This window comes from Notamacropus eugenii, chromosome 5, assembly GCF_028372415.1.
Source record: "Notamacropus eugenii isolate mMacEug1 chromosome 5, mMacEug1.pri_v2, whole genome shotgun sequence".
Lineage (NCBI taxonomy): Eukaryota > Metazoa > Chordata > Mammalia > Diprotodontia > Macropodidae > Notamacropus > Notamacropus eugenii.
Window position 1 is genome coordinate 25,698,754 of NC_092876.1, and position 12,830 is coordinate 25,711,583.

At 48.0% G+C, this 12,830-nt stretch overlaps 1 protein-coding gene across 1 annotated transcript; it reads left to right on the plus strand.

Moving 5' to 3' along the window:
* Positions 1–4,744: 4,744 nt before the first annotated feature.
* CD79A (CD79a molecule) lies at positions 4,745–10,324 on the plus strand. The gene is made up of 5 exons (XM_072607873.1): positions 4,745–4,864; positions 6,234–6,533; positions 7,625–7,743; positions 9,549–9,617; positions 9,760–10,324. Exons 1-5 carry the CDS (start codon positions 4,807–4,809, stop codon positions 9,871–9,873), a joined length of 660 nt encoding a protein of 219 aa, XP_072463974.1. The 5' UTR covers positions 4,745–4,806; the 3' UTR covers positions 9,874–10,324.
* The last annotated feature ends 2,506 nt before the right edge of the window (positions 10,325–12,830 follow it).

Consider the following 12,830-nt stretch of genomic DNA (forward strand, 5'->3'; position numbering starts at 1 on the left):
TCTGTCTTCCTCATTTCCTCACCTTTCCTCCCTCAGTCTTCCATCTTGTTTCCCCTTTTGCCTGTCTCTGGCCACTCACAGAGGCACCATGTCATCTGAACTTTTGCAGTAGACCTTTAACTGGCCTCTCTGCTTCTAATCTCCCTTCTCCCTCTCTCCTCTCTCTCCCTCCCTCCTGCTCTCTCCTTCCCTCTTTCCTTCTCTCTCTCTGTCTCTCCTTCTCTGTCTCTCTCCTTCCCTCCCTCCCTTCTTCCTTCCCCTACCCTCCTCCCTGCCCCTTTAAGCCAGGGACTGTCTTTTGCCCCTTTTTGTAACCCTAGCACTTAGCATACTGCCTGTCATAGTAATTATTTATTAAATGTTAATTGACTGACTGACCAGCCAATGAGATTGTCCGCAACACACATCCAATTGTCTTCATCACTTGCTCAAAAACCTTTCAAAGGTTCCCTGTTTCCTTGAGGAGAAAACTCAGATCTCTCAGCCTGGCATTTAAAATCTGCCACAACCTGGCTTCAGCCTGCCTTCCCACAATGATGGCGTCCTACTGTTTTCCATGAATTCTGTACTCTAGTCAAACCTCCAATACAGGGGGTTCTCTGCGCTGGATATTCTGCCTCTCACCTCTGTGGATTCATATTAGCTTTTTTCCATTCCTGGGACATACTCAATTCATTTCAGCAAACATTGAGTTCTAGCACCATGCTAGAAGCTCAACAGACTGACTTCAGGGAGCTTACATTCTCCTGAGGAAGATTCAAAATATACACTGATATTTGCATACCAAGTAATGCAAAGTAAATTCAAGAAGGCGAGAGTGCTAACAATGGGGGAGGGGATCAGAAAAAGCCTCTTAGAGCAGGTAGCACCTGAGCTGGACTTTGAGAGGGCTAAGGATTCTAAGAGCTGGAGGTGAGGAGGGAGGGCATTCCAGGCAGGGGCTACCACCTAAGCAAAGTCATTGATGTAAGAGATGGAAACAGCCCAGTGCAACTGGATAGAGAGGTGAAATATGAAATGAGACTGGAAAACTAGGGAGGAATCATAATGTGGAAGGCTCAGAATGCCTAGCTGAAAGGTTTCTATTTTATCCTAGAAGTCATTTAATATTTTTGGGAGGGTAGGTGACATGGTCCCATCTTCCTCTTTGCAATGTCAGTTTGGCAGCTTTGAGGAGGATGGATTGAGAAGGGAGTGGACACAGAAGCACCAATTAGGGGGTAATTGCAAGGGTCTAAAAAGTTACAAGGGGCTGAAGAGAGCCAATTATTAAATTTTCAGTGTGGTATTTATACCTTGGATATTGGCAAAAGGAAGGAAGGAAGGAAGGAAGGAAGGAAGGAAGGAAGGAAGGAAGGAAGGAAGGAAGGAAGGAAGGAAGGAAGGAAGGAAGGAAGGAAGGAAGGAAGGAAGGAAGGAAGAAGAGAGGGAAGGAGGAAGGAAAAGAAAGGAAAGGAAAAGAAAAAAGAAAATGTCTATAAGTCAGGGCTTGGTTTACTATTTTGTTGATTTCTAGACTTAAAGCAATGGAGGAAAATGTTAATAATGCATATTAGACTTAAAAGGGTATCTTATGGAGAACCACAAACTTGGTGGTTAAATATTTACTAGCACACTTCTGTGTGAGAAGGAGCTGGATAGAAGAGTTGTTAAGACTTGGCAGCTGACTAGATAAGGAACAGAATGTAAAATGAAGAACTGATCATGACTCCAAATTGGGAACCCAAATCTAGCGCCTTCCAGAGAAATAGGCTGGTTTGGGGATGTTGAGTCGGAGACGCCTACAGAACATCCAGGTTGAGACGTCCAGGAGACAGTTGATGATATGGGATTAGATTTCTAAATATGGAAGGAATCAGCATAGAAATAGTTCTATCTGTGGGAATTGAAGAGATTGCCAAATGAGAATGTGGAGAAAAGCGAAGAGAGCCCAGGATGGAGCCTTGAAGGATGCTGACACTTAGTGAGAGAAGGATGATGAGGAGACTGAGAAAGCTCATCCAGACAAGAGAGAGCGATGTCATGGAAACCAAGAAAGATGAGTGCCCAGGAGGAGAAGGATGGACATCCGTAACCTGCGTTTCAAAGAAGTCAGAATGAGGACTAACCAAAGGCCATTGGTGTCAGGTAATGAAGACCATTTGTAATCTGGGAGAGGACTTTTCCCATTGAATAGTGGGGATAGAAATCAGATTGCTTGGGATTGAGAAGTGGGAAGTGAGGAAATGGATGAAGTGAGTGGAAATGACCCTTTCTAGAGTTAAGTAGAGAAAAGATAGAGGAGGATAACTTTAGGGGCTGACTGGGTTAAGGGAAGCGGTTTTCTTTCTTTTGATTCTGAATTTAAACATTGGATAAAATCAATCAATGAGTCCCTACTATGTGCTGGCATTTGTGCTAAACTCTGGGAATACAATAAGAGGCAGAAGATAGTCACTGTCCTCAGGGAACTCACAACCTAGTGGAGGAGACAATAAACGGTGAATAAACATATACTAACAAACTACACACAGAATAAATAGGAAATAATTAACGGAGGGAAGATTCAAGAATGAATAGAGATTGGGGAAAGTCTTCCCGTAGATGATAGGATTGTAATTGGGACTTAAAGGAAGCTAGGGAAGTCAGTAGGCAGAGCAGAGGAAGGAGAGCATTCTGGGTCTGGGGGGGAAAGGAGGGACATCCGAAAAGAATGAGAGTATACAGTGAGCGTTGAAGGATTGCCGTGTAGTAGGGAGGACCCAGTTGATATTGGAGAACATAACATAGTAGCCAACTCAGGCTGCATAACAGCGGCGACTCCCTCCAGGGTCAATCTGAGAGGCAACAGTATATCATGTAGGACTGGGAGTTCAATCTTGACATCAGCTGGGTAAGCTAAGGCAAGTTTCTGAACCTCAGTTTCCCCATCTGTAAAATGAACCAGAGAAGGAAATGGTCAATCCCTCCAGTATCTCTGCCAAGAAGACCCCAAATGGGGTCAGGAAGAGTGGGAACACAATTGTGAGTGTGTGTTCATCCTTAGTTGCCAAAGAAGACCATGCCATCAGAGAAGTGATGACATGACTTGCACTTGACTTTGTTTTGTGTGAGGGTGGCTATACAGGTCACCAGCCTCACTTCTCCTCCAGAGCCATCTGAATCCAGTGACTGGATATTTATCAGGATGACTGGAGATGACCCAAGATGAGGCAATTGGGGTTAAGTGACTTGCCCAAGGTCATACAGTTAGGGAGTGTCAAGTGTCTGAGGTGAGATTTGAACTCAGGTCTGATTAAACAACTAAACAATAACATTATAGTGCCTACTATGTGTCGAATACTGTGCTAAGCACTTTATAATTGTATCATTTTATTCTTATTCTTAATTATAATAAATGCAAGGCACTTTTGGTAGGATACAGGCACTAGCAGGGGGAAGGGGGAAGTCAGGAAAGGTTTCATGTAGAAGGTGACATTCAAGCTGAGTTTTAAAGGAAACTTGGATGTTGGGGTAACCATAGATTGAGAGAGGGGAATTGGCAAGACATGAATGACCATGGCAAGGGGTAAGGGATTCATGAAGACCCAAAGGTTAAGATGGGGAAGTGAGGAAAGATATCCAGAGCAGGGGTGATGACCAAGGAGTAGAGGGAGGGATTGAGAGACTGGACATCACAGTCAGGATGGAGACTAGGTGAGGAGGGAGGGTCGGGAGGTGGAGAGACATGGGGGAGGGGGAAAGAGAGAGAGACAGAGAGAAACAGAGAGACAGAGAAAGAGAGAGATACAGAGACATGGAAGATATGCCCAGAGAGGAAATCTGGGATTCTAGATCTGGTGGCCTTGTTCAGCTTGGCCCCCAAGGGCTGAACTAGCTGCCATGGGTGGAAGTGCTAGAGACTGGTTTCATCTTGACACAGGGGGAAGTGCTCCTTATAGATGGAGCAATAGCAGTCACCCAGCTGCCTAGCTGTGGCCAAGCTTGGTCAGCAAAGGTTTCATGGCACACAACAAGGTCCTCATCCAGTTAAGTCTCTTGATTTTATAGCAAAGGAAGCAAAGACCCAGGATGGGAGATGACACCCAAGGTCACACCTGGCAGAGCCAGGATTTCTCCCTGACAATTACAATACTCTACTTTTAAAAGACTTTGTGGGCATGATAGAGCTCACTATATGAGCCCAAGCCCAAGCCTCCAAATGGAGGCTCTTCTAGCCCAGAGCACAGGGAAAGTGATGCCCAGGGTCCACAGTCTCTTAGAATCCTGTTCCTTTAATAATCAGTTCCTGTGGAAAGGGGAAAATCTATCCTGCCTAGAGGCAGGCAGCAGGCATTTGAAAGTTTATCCTCAGGGCCTGAGGGCCCTCTTCATGTGATGCATACATCCCTTACTGTCCCCCATCCTGTTCTCCCATGGGTGAGCTCCATCTGGGGGTCTCCATTGTGGGCACTGGCCTCATTAACCTCACTGCCCTTAGATTTCCCTAGCCTTCCTTGCCCCATCTTCGGGAGCCTTTTAGAATGGCATCTCCTTGAAGATAAGAACTGTCTGTTTTCATGTCCATATTGCCAGCACTCGGTCCAGAGTAAAACACTTGATAAGCCCTCTGGCTTTGCTTGCCTGAGGACCCTCCCAGCTCCAACATACTCTGTCCCAAAGGTCTACCCAGCTCTGTTCTCTGTCTCTGGCCCTGGGGGGGCTGGCATTGGGGGAGCAGTGGAGCTCATCTCCTATCCAGGTGCAGCAGGAAGCCACGCCCTGACAGGCAAAGACAGCTCTCCTTTTTCCACAGCACGATCTCAGCTAGTTGGGGACCCTTTGGGGATGATGTCCAGCCTCATTCCGCCCTTGGTCCTGCTCCTCATCTCTGTTCTGAACCCTGGTAAGTGTTTGAATCAAGGTGAAAGGGGATTAGGGGTTGGGGAAGTTCTGAGATAAAGACAGGGTTTGCGGGTGAGGTTGGCACAGGGAGCAACCAGTGACATCCCTGGGGAAGGACTGGGTGTCTAGTTATGTCCAGACGTGGGGCCTTTTGAGAGCAGGACTCATGGAATATCAAGACAGCTGTTACTTTATAGAGGGAGAAATGGAGATCTAGAGGAGGTCCAAGGTCAAACATCAAACCACAAAACCACAGAGAGACCACGAAGACCATCCCTTTCATCTTAGGGACAAGAAAACTGAGGCAAGGCACTCACCTAAGGTCCCATGTTGAGTGAGTGACAAAGGATTGGATCTCCCATCTCTTGACACCCAGCTCAGGTCTCGGCCCCTTCTACCTGGGCCTCCATTAAACCCTTCAGCAGGAACATGGAAAACAGGTTGAGTTCTGGGGATAGTAAGAAATTGAGGAGAGGGAAAGGTGGTCCAAAGGGTTTGGGGAAGCCAGAGAGAGCAATGGAACAGAGAACAAGATGCCCCTTTGATATGTCAGGCCCACATCTGCCCACGATCACCCATCTATATTTACCCAGGTCCAAATGAAGAAATGAAAGTAATCTCTCCCTCCCCATCCCCCAATCTATAGTGGGTTTGAGGAAGGAGAATTGGGGGGGGGTACCCCAACTTTTAAAATTCCTTGTCTCACTGAGATATAGTAGAAAGTACCATGTCAAATGACCTGGGAGCCTTGTGCATGCACTTAATTCATGTTTATTTAGATCTTCCTCAGTCCCCTGCCTTGTTCTTGTGGTATTGGGGAAAAACCTGGTCCTCTGGGGCCTCATTCTCTCCTCCTGTGAATCCGAGGGCCTTGGAGGGGGTTGGGCTAATAGCTGGTATGGGCCCTTCCTCCACGGGCCAATGATTTGAAGTTCCATCTGAGCAAGCCCCCTTTCCTCTCTGGGCCTGTTCTCATCATTAAACTCACAAGGGTTGGATTAAAAAGTCTCTCAACTCTGGCTCTAATTGTCTGTATACCAGCCAGGGCTGGGAGATGCCAAAGGAAAAGAAAGTCAGAGCTGGTAAGACCTTGAGAAGATGGAATGTCAGGCCTGGGAGGGCCCTTAGAACAGGGGATGTCAGGGCTGGGGGAGCCCTTTGGACATACTATAGAAGGCCAGAACAGGGAGAGCTTGAGTTCAGAAATTGAAATGAATCTCCTCTTTCCAAGTAGGAAAGTAAGAGGCAGAGAAGGAAAGAGGCTCCGAATTCTGTGAACTTTGGCTCCCAGGTTGGAGCTCACTCCACAGGCAGCAAGTTAGGAGGCTGATTCTGATTGGGCTCTTCCTTCACTCTGCCCCTGCCCCTAGGCTTCCTCACCTGGGGTCTGAGAGTGGAGCCTGGCCAGCCCTCCGTGACTGTGCCTGTGGGGGGCACGGCCCTGCTGCACTGCGAACACGATGGGAGCTCCGATGCCAACGTGACTTGGTGGCGAGTCAACATGGATAGCTTCACATGGCCCAGGAAAAAGGTGGAGAAATTCATTCATCCCAATGGGACACTGGTCATCTTGGCAGCAAACAAGAGCGACGGAGGCATGTACCTATGTCAAGTTTCTGTCGAGAATGATCAAGCCTCAGAGTCCTGTGGCACCTACCTCAGGGTTCGTGGTGAGTTCATTCCTTCCCAGACTTCACCTCTGGGTCTCCCAGTGCACCTCCCCCACCTCCTCCAGGGGCTCATGGATTCCAGTCCCCCCAGACAGCCAGAAGTTTTGAGGAATTGATTGGTAGAAGGTGATTTGCAAGCCCCGATACTCTCTATAAGTGAGTTACTATTTTTTAACTGCCATGACCATCCTCTCCCGGATCCGTACCTCTCATGAACACAGTTGTCTTAATTCCTCAGCCTGTCCTCTCCCAAGGAAGATGAGGCCACGGCAAAAGGCTGCAGATTTCCTTCCTGACTGAGGTTTCAGAGGCAATCTCACTCTGCCACTTACCTTTCCCGGCAATTCTCAGCTTCTCCTTCTGTAAAACAGGGCCAGTGAGGTCTGTCCATCTGAATAATCTCTTGGCTCTTCATAATTCTTTCCTCACAATAACCCACTAGATGATGCAAATGGAAGACCCCTCCTCCCCCAGACTTTGGAGTCTGAGGACTCTCCTTTGAGTCCTGAATGTCCTACTTATTTCCCGAGTGACCTTGGGTAGGTCACTTGAATTCTTTGGGCCTCTCAGTTTCTTCATCTGTGATACAGAGGAATTGCACTCCATGATCTCATGGGTCTCTTAGCTCTGAATTTGTGATCCTTAGCAATGAGACTATCAGTATCCCCATTTGGTAAGTGAGGAAACTGAGGCAAACAGGGTGAAGTGACTTGCCCAGGTCACCCAACTAGTCAGTGTCTGAGGTCAGATTTGAACTCAGGAAGATGAGATTCCAGGCCCAGAGCTCTATCCACTGAGCCACCTGATAGGAGGCAGAGCCAGGACCAAGTCTGGGCCTCACTGCCACCCTTTCTCCCTCTCCTGTGAAGAAAACAATGCACAGACCCTAAAAGGTTAGGGGGAGCTGGGATACGTCTGACCCTTTAACTTCCTGCCTCCCTCCTTGCCTCACTGGCTACTGCCTTGGAAGACACAAGCAGCCGGAGCTGGCACTCGGCCTGGGCAGGTGACCCTGGGCATTTTGGTGCTGGTTGGTGCAGGTGGGGCTGTCACCCTCAGTGATCTCTCCCCTCCCATCCTCCCTCTCCTAGAGCCAATACCCAGACCCTTCTTGGACATGGGCGAAGGCACAAAAAACAGAATTATCACCGCAGAGGGAATCATCCTGCTCTTCTGTGCAGTCGTCCCTGGCACACTGCTGCTCTTTAGGGTAAGGCTGCTTTGGGGTCCCCAGGCTCTCATGGCCCTTGGGCCTAAGCCCTTCTGATGCCCTGGGCTCCCCTCCCTTCCCCTTTCCATCCAGGTCTCTCACCACTACTCTTTCTTTCCCCATGGGACCTTTGGTCATGCCCTGATGGACTCCATTCCCCCTGCCCTTCTTTGGGCCCACTGCCTAAGTGCCCCTCTGTACCCATTTCTGGGAGTTAGAAAGGTTGAATCTAGTTAGCAGAGATGAATGGGAAAAAAGGGAGGGCACAGGTCACCTTAGGATGGGTAGTGTGTGTTTGTGTGTGTGTGTGTGAGTGTGATGTGTTTGTGTATGTTTATGTGTGTGGTATGTGTGATGTATGAGTGTGTGTATGTGAGTGTGTGTGTAAGTGTGATGTGTTTGTGTATGTTTATGTGTGTGGTGTGTGTGATATATGAGTGTGTATGTGTGTGTGAGTGTGATGTGTTTATGTGTGTTTATGTGTGTGAGTGTGTGTAGTGTGTATGAGTGTGGTATGTGTGATGTATGAGTGTGTGTTTGTGTATGAGTGTGTGTGTGATGTATGAGTGTGTGTTTGTGTATGTGTGTGTGATGTGTTTGCGTGTGTTTATGTGTGTGGTATGTGTGATGTGTGTTTGTGTATGTGTGTGTAAGTGTGATGTGTGTGTAAGTGTGATGTGTTTGTGTGTGTGGATGTGTGTGGTGTGTATGAGTGTGGTGTGTGTGTGATGTGTTTGCGTGTGTTTATGTGTGTGGTATGTGTGATGTGTGTTTGTGTATGTGTGTGTAAGTGTGATGTGTGTGTGTAAGTGTGATGTGTTTGTGTGTGTGGATGTGTGTGGTGTGTATGAGTGTGGTGTGTGTGATATGTTTACATGTGTGGCATGTGTGTGGCATGTGTGATGTGTGTTTGTGTAAGAGTGATGTGTATGTGTGTGTGGTGTGTATGAGTGTGGTGTGTGATGTATGAGTGTGTGTTTGTGTATGTGTGTGTAAGTGTGATGTGTTTGCATATGTTTATGTGTGTGTGGTATGTGTGATGTGTGCTTGTGTATGTCTGGGTGTGAGTGGGTGTGGTGTGTATGAGTGTGGTGTGTGATGTATGAGTGTGTGTGTGTGGTGTGTGCTTGTGTGTGTGTGTGATTGTGATGTGGTATGAGTGTATGTATGTGTCTGAGTGTGTGTGTGTGTGTGAGTGTGTGTGTCTGTGGTATGTTTATGAGTGTGTGGTATGTGTACTGTGTGCTTGTGTGTAACTGTGATTGTGATGTAGTATATGAGTGTGTGTGTGTGTGTGTGTGTGTGTGAGAGAGAGAGAGAGAGAGAGGAAGCTTCCTGGAGGCAGAGTGTATGGGAAAGCAGCTGCTGTTTCCTGGAGACAGCATTGGATGTTCAGGCAGAGGCCCTGGCTTTAGATCCCAGATCTGATGTTTGCCTTTGGGCAGGGTACCTCTCTTGGCCCCAGCTTCTTCTTCTGGAAAAAGAGGGGGCGAGGTCCGCTGAATCCCATGGTCTCTTCCAGTTTTTAAATCCCACAGCCCTGTGACCATAGGTCTGGGCCAAGGGTGGAGAAGCTGTGGCCTTAATAAATGCCCTTAACAAATGCCCTTAATAAAAAGATTTGTTCTGGAAAACTTGGATTCAGTCAAAGGGCCGCACTTGAGGACCTAGAGAACCACATGTGGCCTCGAGGCTGCAGGTTCCCCACCTCTGATCTGGCACCTATCTACTTCTTTGGACAATCTCTCTCCCTCTCCACCTCTCTGGGCGATCTCTCCCCACTCCCACATTTTTCTCCACTTTAGAAGCGTTGGCAGAATGAGAGATATGCTGTGGATCACTTGGACTATTATGATGATGAGAACCTATATGAGGTAAGGCCCTTTTAGGGGTGGAGAGACTAGGGAGGGAGCTGGGATTAGACTCCCTTGACCCAAGGTGGAGGGAGGGTCCCAGGAGACATCTCCCACCTCCATCCACCAAGGCTAACCTGCAGCCTCCTCCACTTTCTTCTAGGGTCTTAACCTCGATGACTGCGCCATGTATGAGGACATCTCCCGGGGTCTGCAGGGGACCTACCAGGATGCCACTACCCTCAGGGTGGGAGATGTCCAGCTAGAGAAGCCATGATGGCCCTTCCTGGCCCTGCTCAAAGCAGCCTCCCTCCCTTAAACTGCCCCCTTCAGGTCTTTCTGACTGTCCCACTCTCAGTTTCCTCAGGAGTCAGTTTGACTAGATGGTATCTAAGGCCCCTCCCAGCCCTGACATCCCCTGTTCCAAGGCCCCTCCCAGCTCTGATATTCCCTGTTCCAAGATCCCTCCCAGCTCTGATATTTCATGTTCTGTTTCCACGTTTGACATGTTTTCCTCTCTCCCATGATATGCCCCCTTCTCTATCCCCCTCATGCCTTGACTCCTGATCCCTTTTAACTTTCTCCCCTATAACTCTTTCCCTATAATGCAGGAGGTGCTTGAAGCAGGATCCCTCCCCCTAAGTTTTGTTATAGCTACTAATGATAATAAATCTGTGGCCCATGGGGAAGGAAAGGGTTCCATTCTCCATTGGGCGGGATGGACTGATGGTCTGTGTGTAAAACACCATGCCATGGAGATCCAGGGGTTCTGAAACCTAGCCATCCCCACCTTAGAGGTCTGAGCACCCCCATCCTCTAGCCCTGGACATCCTCACTGCCTAGCCACCACACCCTCCTCACCCAGCAGCCCAGGTGTCTGAGCTTCACGTCTGTCTCTTTTCTTAGGACCTGAATCCTCAGTTCTTTGGAAACTCACCCAGCTGGGCAGGTCTCCAGTGTTCCTCCCCAGCTGTCACTGTCTCCCCAAGCTGGGGAGTAAACAAGCCCCATCCCCCACTCCAGCACCTGCTGCTCTACCCCTCCCTTGGAAGTGGGGGTGGGGAAGAAACAGGAAGTACCTATGGGAGGGGGCAGAAGAGGCCCTCAGAGATAGAGAAGAGATGGATCTCTGCGCTACTCAGGGACCAGAACTTCCTGATGCCCTTCAAACATGCTTAAGCAGCTCCTGTCCCACTCCACCTCACCCCATGCCTTATTTCTCTCCTAAAACCAAGATGCTCATCTCTCTGGTACCATCTCCTGTTTAGCTCTCAGTTCCCACCTCCTGTAAAATGAACTTTGGACTTAGTGATTTCTGAGGGTTCTCGGGTCTGATCTTTGGTCCCAACATCTCCAGGGCATATAGACCTCCCTGAGGCAGACCAAGTATAAGCTCACAGGTGATGAAGGATGGTGAAAGGAGGAAGTATGCAGATGGAGATGCTCCACATTCCAGAAGTTCATCTAGAGAGTGTGGGAGTATACCATATGGAGCCATAGATGACCTCCTCCCTTACCTAGCCCAGAAGAAATGGGCTTTTGTGACCAGAGTCCTGGGCAAACTGATCCCATATTCCCCTCAGCTGTAAGGGAGTCAGCTAAGGGATCACTGTCCTAGGGCATGCTCTTTACCAAGGCATCTTTTCTGGATACCAAGGATACCTTTTCTGCAATGTGGAGGGGAGGGCACTGTGTCGTTGTCCAAGGTAACACAGTCAGTATGTGTCAGAGACAGGAGATGAATCCACGTTCTCCAGACTTGGAGGGGACCTTCCCATCCACACCACTAGTGTGAGAAATCACTGAGCCGAAGATTATCTGCAGAGATGGGGAGGGATGGAAGGAGGAGGGAGACCTGACATAAGGAATGAGATAAACAGACAGAGATCCAAAGACAGAGAAAGAACAGACAAGATAGTGAGCCAGCTACCCAGAGACCAACAAAGAGAAATACAGTCACACGGGGAAATAGAGGCTGAGGCAGAGGGCCAACAGAAAGTGAGTCAGATCCCAAATCTCAGGGTCATCCTGACTCTTCCTTCTCCCTCCCGTCTGTTGCCAAGTCTTGTTAATCCTATCCGCACCCTCTTTCCTTTCACCAAACTCACACAGTTTAACTTAGGACCTCACTGTCTCTTGCCCAGATGATTTTAATTGCTTTTGAATTAGTCTGTCTATCTACGATCTCTTCTCTCACCAATCCATCCTTTGCATAGCAGTCAATTATCTAAAGAGTGGAGGTGACTGAATCAACTGCCTTGGTCAAAGAACTTTGGGGCTTCCCATTCCATCTAGGATCTGCTGAGAAGCTGAACGCTCTTCCAGATCTGGCTGCACCCTCCCTTTTCACACATTTCTCCCTTCCATGTAGTCTACCTTCAGTCAAACAGACCCTACTCATTCTTCTCATCTCCCACAATGACACATTTATACAGGCTAGCCTGAATGCCTGCCATGTCCTGTCTCTGCACTTGGGCCTCTCAGAAGTCTTCTCTTCTCTCAGGACTCTCAAGAGAAGGGTGCCGCCTCCTTTGTGGAGCCCTCCTGAACCTCTCCCTACCACGTGACTTCACCAGCTTAAATATATTTTAGAACATTTTTGTGTCTTTGTCTTTAGGTTCACTATTATTATTTGTGGGTAAATAATAATACTAGGATGTAAGTTCCTAAAGGGCAAGGAAACATCTCCTTCTGTGTCTCCTTCCTCCCTTCCTTCTTCCCTCCCTCCTTCTCTTCCTTTCTTCCTTCCCTCCCTCCTTCTCTTTTCTTTTCTTCCTTCCTTCCTTCTTTCCTTCCCTCTTTCTTTCCTTCTTTCTTTCTTTCATTCTTTCTTTTCCCAAGAGTCCAGCATAGGGCCTTACATGTAATAAGAACTTAATAAATGTTTGCTTAATTAAAATGAATTGAATATAAAAACAAAGAGACACAGAGGCCAACAGAGAGATAGAGAAGAAAAAAGAGGAGACAAGAAGAGACTAGGGTGAGAGAGAATGAAAGGGGAGGGGAGAGATAAGAGGACAGAGGAAGACAAGCAGAGAAGAGAAACAGAGAGAGAAAGGGAGAGAGCAGCAGACATAGAGGGTGACAGAGAGGAGGAAAACAGATGAGAGAGACCTCCATAGAGAGAGAAGACAGATGATGGGCAGAGAAAGGCATGAAGGGTGTTTTTTCAGTTGTGTCTGACTCTCTGTGTCCACATTCGGGGTTTTCTTGGCAGAGATGCTGGAGTGGTTT

Coding starts and splice junctions, on each gene's coding strand:
- CD79A (XM_072607873.1), top strand. CDS start 4,807: ATGATGTCCAGCCTCATTCCGCCCTTGGTCCTGCTCCTCATCTCTGTT. Junction 6,534..7,624: donor CACCTACCTCAGGGTTCGTG/GTGAGTTCATTC, acceptor TCCCTCTCCTAG/AGCCAATACCCAGACCCTTC. Junction 9,618..9,759: donor ATGATGAGAACCTATATGAG/GTAAGGCCCTTT, acceptor ACTTTCTTCTAG/GGTCTTAACCTCGATGACTG.